Source organism: Cynoglossus semilaevis, chromosome 7, assembly GCF_000523025.1.
Source record: "Cynoglossus semilaevis isolate Cse_v1.0 chromosome 7, Cse_v1.0, whole genome shotgun sequence".
Taxonomy (NCBI): domain Eukaryota; kingdom Metazoa; phylum Chordata; class Actinopteri; order Pleuronectiformes; family Cynoglossidae; genus Cynoglossus; species Cynoglossus semilaevis.
Genome location: NC_024313.1, coordinates 13,071,162 through 13,079,252, shown reverse-complemented (window position 1 = coordinate 13,079,252; position 8,091 = coordinate 13,071,162). Strand labels below are relative to the sequence as shown.

The 8,091-nt window shown below is 43.4% G+C and overlaps 1 protein-coding gene, 1 long non-coding RNA gene and 1 other non-coding gene across 12 annotated transcripts in view; 1 reads left to right on the top strand and 2 right to left on the bottom strand.

The window, feature by feature from the left end:
* Nucleotides 1-5,117, bottom strand: part of LOC103381312 (uncharacterized) — a 17,974-nt gene extending 12,857 nt beyond the window's left edge. For all 3 annotated transcript variants that reach the window (XR_003050063.1, XR_521785.3, XR_521786.3), the window contains exons 1-2: nt 5,030-5,117; nt 2,775-2,909 (exon numbers count right to left, since the gene is read on the bottom strand). This is a non-coding gene — a long non-coding RNA (uncharacterized LOC103381312). The remainder of the gene's footprint in view (nt 1-2,774; nt 2,910-5,029) is intronic.
* The window catches only part of LOC103381308 (gamma-taxilin-like), an 8,660-nt gene continuing 4,249 nt past the window's right edge, over nt 3,681-8,091 (top strand). The window contains exons 1-12 of one of the 6 annotated variants that reach the window (XM_008313594.2): nt 3,682-3,942; nt 4,107-4,127; nt 5,044-5,131; nt 5,169-5,315; nt 5,391-5,442; nt 5,523-5,608; nt 5,700-5,849; nt 5,922-6,116; nt 6,378-6,497; nt 6,826-6,900; nt 7,642-7,734; nt 7,968-8,063. In XM_008313594.2, coding sequence (XP_008311816.1) covers nt 5,051-5,131; nt 5,169-5,315; nt 5,391-5,442; nt 5,523-5,608; nt 5,700-5,849; nt 5,922-6,116; nt 6,378-6,497; nt 6,826-6,900; nt 7,642-7,734; nt 7,968-8,063 — 1,095 coding nt within the window. In that variant the 5' untranslated portion in view covers nt 3,682-3,942; nt 4,107-4,127; nt 5,044-5,050. The other 5 variants (XM_008313595.2, XM_008313591.3, XM_008313590.3 and 2 more) reach the window with 5 other exon arrangements.
* LOC103381307 (uncharacterized) overlaps nt 5,980-8,091 on the bottom strand; it is an 8,465-nt gene continuing 6,353 nt past the window's right edge. For all 3 annotated transcript variants that reach the window (XR_003050066.1, XR_003050065.1, XR_001760226.2), the window contains exons 4-6: nt 7,588-7,703; nt 6,344-6,465; nt 5,980-6,077 (exon numbers count right to left, since the gene is read on the bottom strand). This is a non-coding gene — a transcript (uncharacterized LOC103381307). The remainder of the gene's footprint in view (nt 6,078-6,343; nt 6,466-7,587; nt 7,704-8,091) is intronic.

Sequence of the window (8,091 nt, the reverse complement as noted above, 5' to 3'; positions counted from 1 at the left end):
AAAAAAAAAAAATGGCCCCCAGCTAAAGGTTAGCTAAAGCTACAGCCAAATAGTCTGAGCTACCAGATGGTTGAATTATTATATTGAACAGAGGTCAAATTCAAATGTTGGTCTAAACATGAACTCTTTAGCGCCACCTGAGGGCAGTTACTGAGCCCAGCTTCAGATTCTCAACCATCTAATTGAATAAAGTCGTACAGAGAGAAATTCCTGCCCCTGCTTTTAATATTAGCTCCATTTAATCAACAACATTTGTCCGTTCGTCTCATTGTTGGACGCAGGAGTGAGAAGCTGCTGCAGTCTGTGAAGGTTCTGAAGTGTGGAGCTGAATTAGAGGAGAAAAAAAGTCCAAAACAATAAAGTCTTGAAAAACGTCCCTTAGACCCTGAGGGACACCAACATCACACCGAGGAAGACGGAGGTCCAGACCGGACGTTGGACAGAAACCTGGGTCAGATCTGAGCTGCAGGTCGAAGAAAAACCTCAGACGAACCAAAAGGAAACGCCTGACCTCTGACCCCTGACCCCTGACCCCCGGGTTAAAACAAGTGTTTAAAGTGGTCAGAGGACGAAGAAGTCCTACCTAAACTCCAGTGGATTTCCAGAGGTGAACTCAGAGGTGGACCAACAGCTGCTAAAATCACTGGTTTTCTCTATGAGGTTTGGTATGGGAGACTGAGCCTGCAGATACACTGGTGGTCACAGCAGATCCTCTCATCTTGTTTCAGGGTTCGGAGTTCTTCACACAGGTGTTTCAGTCGTTACACTGCAGCCGGCCACAAGGTGGCGCTCCATATGCACAGTAACGGTGCTGTTGTCCTTTTGCACTTGTAGCACGTGGAAGCAGCAGGAAGTTGACCTGAGCGACCAAAGGCACTGAAACGTTCTCATCTGGACTGTTTATGTTCAACATAGCGTGTTTGCATGAATCACGCGGTTGTGGAACATCTGGTAATGGTTAAATCAACACACCGACACATTAAAGTCGTTGTTCAGACGTTTGTTTCGACAACGTCGTCTTTCTTTCATCTGCCGTCCAACACATGTTGATGTTAAGACAACAAATATTTACAGTTTCCCTTCATTTCTTTCATGTTGGCACAGACGCCTTCAGAGTTCTGCTCCGTCACAACAAAGGACCAATCAGATCAAACCCCTTCAACTTTACCACGAGACGCAAATATCAGAACACATTTGTTAAAGACAGCTGAAAAAAGACAACGTTAAGGCAAACGTGAAAATAACAAAAAAGTAGTTTGTCAGCATACGCTGCTTCAGTTCTAGAGTGGTAAAAAGACCAAACCTCATAGAGAAAATCAGAGATTTTAGCCTCTGTAACAGCTGCTGCCTCCATCACTGATTGTATTTTGTGAGTTCACTGTTTTGAAATAATCTGTTCAGACTTACAATAGTTGCTAAGATGATGTGATTTGGTCACTATTGTAAGTCTAAAACTATGTTTTACACAAAGTTTCCACAGTGGTGTGCTAAGATGTGGGGGGGAAGGGGGGGTTAAATTATCCAGGGAACCTCACGTGGAAAAGTTCCTAATTTACTGAGAAAACTCTGAGAGTTCTCCGAGTGGATCAGCACCAACAGCAGGAGTGGATCTGAAGGTCTGAGCAGCGGTGGAAAGGTCTGCTGCTTCATCAGGATCCATGAGGTCGTCTGTAAATCAGCTGAGTCATGGTCTAAACCTGGGCTGAGTCAGTGGAGCTGGAAGTCATTACGACATGGAGTTTCCACTCCAGACTCACACCGTCAGAGGCCAGGCATTCAGATATGTAACATTCATACCAAGGGATCAGAGCACGGACAAACCACTGTCCCTCACCAAACCTCAGAGAGAAAATCAGAGATTTTAGTTCACAGAAACACAGCAGCTGCTGGTCCTCTGCTGCCTCCTGTGGCCAGTCTCTGTCACTGAGGTGAATCTGAACAGAAGATTTCCAACAGTGAATTTGCATAGAAACCCATTTCCCCTGGGGAGTGATGTCATTCTATCAGTCTATATGTTTATTATTTTTGAGGTGTTATTTACTGAACTGTCCCTTTAACACTGCTGCAAAGATGGGTGTGTGGCTGTGTCATTAAACTGAGCGTGAAAAGTTGTATGATAGAAACACACACACACATTCCTGGCACTGCAGTGTTTTCAAGAATTTCACAGTTTGTTCCAAATAAAGATTAAAATAATGTTTTGCCAAAACAAATAAAATGTTCACAGTTTGTTCCAAATAAAGATTAATGTTTTGCCAAAACAAATAAAATTAACTGAAGAACTGAACTAAAATCTCTGATTTTCTCCATGGACTTTGGTCTGAACTAACATCTCTGCTTTTCTCCATGGACTTTGGTCTGAACTAAAATCACTGATTTTCTCCATGGACTTTGGCCTGAACTAAAATCTCTGATTTTCTCTATGGACTTTGGTCTGAACTAAAATCACTGATTTTCTCCATGGACTTTGGCCTGAACTAAAATCTCTGATTTTCTCCATGGACTTTGGTCTGAACTAAAATCACTGATTTTCTCCATGGACTTTGGTCTGAACTAAAATCTCTGATTTTCTCCATGGACTTTGGCCTGAACTAAAATCTCTGATTTTCTCCATGAGGTTTGGTCTGAACTAAAATCTCTGATTTTCTCCATGGACTTCTGTCTGGGGGAGAGTGGGGTGAGCAGCCGTATCAACAGCTGTATCTCATTATCAGCCTCAGCAGGTTCTGACTTCAGTCCACGTTTACTTCTCTGTTAAAGTTTCCCATCATTACCTTCGTGTCATGGAAACTTTGTTTTTCACTTGAATTCCAGCCCGGTGACTCCATGTTCTTCTCTGAGGCAGCACTCCCATCTAGCGGTTAGTTGGGGAACAGTTTCAGGTTCCAGGAAGTTTTCTGTCTCATGTCCTCGAGAGATCAGAGATTACAGGCAGATTATCAGAAACAAACGCCACCACTGTTGAAGAGCTGAATTACAGTCGACATCTGATCCTTACTTTGTAACTAGTGATGACTTTTTAATAGAATAAATGACAGTGTTTCTAGTCGTTAACCTTTTCTTTAAAACAACATGAAATGCTAAGATATTTTTTCCACCATACACTGGTGCCTGTCATCTTAAAATCACTGGTTTTCTTAATGGACTTTGGTTTACAGACTCCACCTTTGTGTTAGTAAACACTTGTCTGTGGATGAAAGACTCCGTCAGAACAAGCCAACATTTCTGCTGCTGCTCATCAGGCCAAGGAGGAGGCGCTGATAAAACACTCTCTGAACTACGGTGACGTGTGTGTAGACTTTGACGTCAGGATGTGTGGGAGGAAGAGAGGGAGAGAAGAGGGGGGGGGGGGGGGGGGGGTTAGTCCTGTGACAGTGATCAAAACACGGTGTGTCTACAACAGTTAGGATCGCCCCCTGGTGGGTTAAAGTTAAATAGCCTTGGTGTGGAGACTGGGTTAAAAACGGGTTACAAAGGTAAAATTGTCACATTATCCAAAACTAATTATTTATCAGAAACAATAGAAAACTAAAGCTAAATCAAACACACAAATCAATACTAAAAACCTGATCAAAGTATTGTGACTAATTTTAATCAATAATATTAAATGATGATTAAGATTCAAAAATGAAGAGAAAACATTGTATTGATTTAATATTTAATGGTTAGCCCAGGAACAAGCTAATGCTAAAGCTATGACTCAGGTTTGGAGTCTCCACATGAGGGTCGCAACCCTTTGTTAACCCTGCACCAGCCGAGGGCGCTATTGGGCAGCAGTCGACACATGCAGCACGCGCACACACACACACACACACACAGCCCTGCTGGTTATTTTGGGAGTCAGCTGTTGTTTGTCCCCTCTCCCTCCCCCAGGACCTCCTCCGTCCTCCCTCTATGCCTCCGTCTTTTTCTCTTCACCTCCTCTTTACTCCTCTCATCGTGGTAAGACAACTTCTTTCCTCTCCTTTATTTGAACTATAGAGAAGTGACTTTTCACTAGAATAAAGTTTTGTTGTTTCTTATGTTTGAAGTTTTATTTTTTAAACAAATGTCTCAGGATTCAGATCCGACTTTGACAGAGTTTTACTGTGTGTTCATATCATCAGCTAAACGCTCAGTACGGCGAGGTAAGACGAGCTAACATCGAACGGCTAACTCCTCTTTTACAAAAATGCTAATGTGCTAGCTACAGGTGGCAGCATTCAATAGTTTTAATAATGCTAATACTGGCTAAGTTCAAAGAGATTAGCTCCAAACTGATTTATCTGCTGAAGTGGAGCGTCTTATCGTAGCTCGGAGCATAACTATGCTAACATTAACTTCACAGCCACATCAAAGCTAATGCCGTCTTAGGTCAAAGTGTGTTCTCTGCCCAGTATTGGCTAATCCTGGCAGAATGCTAACATGCTAACACTGTACAGCTATATGACAAGTCATGTCATTGGATTGTTATGTTCACATATGATCATATGGCACCAGCTAGTTAAGCTAAAGGGGGTGGAGCCTAAATTTATTTTTTGAGGCCAGCTGTTGAGATTAGCATGATATGACACAATAGTGTTTCTGTGTGTGTGTGTGTGTGTGTGTGTGTGTGTTAGAGGGACATTTCTTCCATATTTGGATGGTTTTCCAACAGATGATCCCACAACAGGTGTGTGTGTGTGTGTGTGTATAGGCTAATTTTAACTCAGAAGATACAATGACAGTTACAGGCGTCACTGTGAGAGCTGTGAAGATAAACACACACACACACACACACTATTGAAAACATCAAACATAATTTTATCATTGTTTCCTCCCTGTAGTTTTTTACAGTTATTCTGTCAGCATTGAATGTGTAGTTCCTGCTCTGGCCTGTAGGTGGAGCTAAGTCATATAAATCTAACACAGTCAGTACGGTCAGAACAATGTATTTAAATTGTTCTTTGTGTTAGATATAGATATTGATTTATTTATATTTTTTTACATTTTGATGAACAACCAACCAACCAACCAACCAACCAACCAACCAACCAACCAAACAACCAACCTCTGGTCCTGCAGCCTGGGCATGGACACGTCGGTGACAGCAGACGTGCTGGTGACGCCTCAGCCTGAAGTGATGGCGTCCACTTCCTCCTCTTCTCTGCAGGACGAGGAGAACGTCCACTTCCTCCTCTTCTCTGCAGGATGAGGAGAACATGGAAGGAGCCTCCTCCTCCTCCTCCTCCTCCTCCTCCTCCTGTGATGTCTTTGAACCCATCGTGGAGTTCAGTCGACGGCTGGATGACATCATCAGCACTCATGGTTCTGCGTCCGGTCTCCTGGACCAACAGGTGAGTGGACCTGGACAGAACCAGACCAGAATGACTGAAACTCAATCTTTGAACATCTTCACATTATGTTGTCAGTGTGGGCTGGAGGAGGGGCCAAAAGATGACATCACAGCTACGGTGGAGACAGGTAAGAGTAGAGAACAAAGACGACCATGACACACACACACACACAGACTGACCTCAGTGTGTGTGTGTGTGTGTGTGCAGATGTTTCTGTCCTCACACACAGTCTGGACCAACTGTCTTCACCTGAGGAGAAGCTGGAAGTTCTGCTGAGGAAATATTCTCACCTGGTCAGAGAGGTTTCATTTTCAGTTACTATTTCCATGGTAATCCCACAGTCCCCTCACCTGTGTGTGTGTGTGTGTGTGTGTGTGTGGACAGGCCGACCTGCGGTCCAGTGAGCAGCACCAGCTCCACCTCCTGCAGCAGAAGTTGTCCCGGCTGGAGGCCGAGCGCAGCAGCAGCGTAGCAGCTCGTTCTAAACTGGAGACTCTGTGCAAAGAGCTGCAGTCTCACCACAACACACTCAGGGTGAGGCAATACAACCTCGTGACAGGTAAATGGGAAAATTTCTTTAAATGTAAATTGTTGTGGCATGTCCAGGAGGAGGCGCTGCAGCGGCGCAGTGAGGATGAGGAGAAGAGGAACGAGATCACATCTCACTTCCAAGAGATGCTGAATGAGATCCGAGCTCAGATCGAGCAGCACAGCGCCCGCAACGACAAGCTGTGCCGCGAAAACGCCAACCTGACGGACAAACTGGAAAATATGATGAGTCAGTGTGACCGGAGGGAAGAGGTGAGGTCAGGGGTCAGGAGGGAAGAGCTAAAGATGACAGAAGTACCTAAATGTTAGCATTAGCTTTCATTTTTTTCTGTGCTTACTCTTAGCTTGTCTTTATTTTAGCTGTACCTTTAAATCAAATTTGATCAAACCCTTAGCTCTAGCACTTTCTGTCAGCATTTGTCTCTTTCTGAGCTAACTTGTAACAGCTAACAGCTAACAGCTAACAGTGAATCTGTCACCTGTAGTTGACTGACGTCTGCTCTGGTCCTGTAGAATCTGGAGAAGATCGACCGCCACCGGGAACTTCAGCACAAACTGACGGAGGCTAAGCTGCAGGAGGCTAATGCTCTGTTAGCCGCTGCTGAGGACAAACACAAGAGGGAGAAGGAATATGTGAGAATCCAACTCTTGTTTAGTAAAACTCATTCAGTGAGAATCCAAGTATTTCTTCTTTCCTGCTTTTCAGAATTCCTCCATGGCTCCGATCTTCTCCCCCTCATCTTTTAGCCTGTTCTCCGAAAATAACGTTTGGTTTTTTTCTCTAAAATCACAGGAACTGTTTAATGATCAATGGCTGATTTAACAAAGGGTTTTTAATCTTAGGTCAACATTTCTACTTCATTTTAAGCTAACATTTAGCTTTCATTAATTTTCTTCTGTTTCATCTTTCCGCCTGGATGCTAACTATTAGCCACAGGCTGACTCTGTGTTGTCTGTGTAGCTTCTCAGGGAGGCTATTGAGAAAACAAAGAGCTGCTGCGCTATGAAGGAGCAGGAGCTGACCATGAAGAAGAAGGTAACGTCTTCTAACGCTGCTCTGTCTCTGTCTCCTCTGTGAGCAGTTACTGCTTCAGGCTGCTGAGTGGAAACTGCAGACTCACACACTCAGAGATCAGGCCACTGTCATGCAGGCACAGGTGAATCTACAGCACGCTAGAACTCTCCTTTAGCTGCACTCTCTGAAATTCCACTCACAGCAGCAGAGACAGAGCTTTTAGCTTTTTACTTCCAGCATTGATAGCCGGACACATGCTAATAGTTGTCTAAGTTAGCCATCTTTCTGGCTAAACGTTTGCTAGCCGTGACTCACCTTTAATGACGTTTCTGACTAACCTTATCAACATCCCACCAACCAACATTCAGCCATCTTGTTGACTAACTAACCATCTTGTTGACTAACTAACCATCTTGTTGACTAACTAACCATCTTGTTGACTAACCTCTAGCTGTTATTCTACCAGGTAACATTTAGCTAACATTCAACACGTCTGATCTAACGTATACTTTTGTTAATCTGTTCAATCTGTGAATCAAGCTCTCTGTTGTTTTTATAATTATCTTGCTAACTGTGAGTTAGCTGTTAGCTTGGTTAGCTGGCTCCAGTAGCAACAGAGTTGTCTCTGTGGTTTAACACTGACGTTTCATCTGAATCATCTTTGATTTTATAACAATCTAACAAAAGACAACATTTCAAATCTGAAACCTTTGTTTAAGTGTTGACATGTTTCCTCTTCCTCCTCTTCCTCCTCTTCCTCAGTTGACTCTTTATGCTCAGAAGTTCGATGAGTTCCAGGAAACTTTGGCCAAAAGCAATGAGATCTACGTCAGATTCAAGAAAGAGATGGAGAACGTGAGTGAGCGCACACACGCACACACACACACAGCTGTGTTTTAGTGATTTTACTGGATTTTACTTAAATTAAATCTTTTTTAGTTTGACCAAATTTCACTCTTATTTCTGGTGCAGCTGATGGCTAACCTTTAGCTTTCTCCTGTTTCTTTACACAGTAACTTTATTCTACACTCGTGTAGCCACTAGCCTATGTCCAGCTAACATTTAGCTTCAAACTTTGTTTGTTTCAGATGTCGGACAAGATGAAGAAGTTGGAGAAAGAGTCCAGTCTGTGGAAGACCAGGTTTGAGAACTGCAACAAGGCTCTGACCGACATGATCGAGGAGGTACTTTCTCATCAGAGTACTCTGAGGA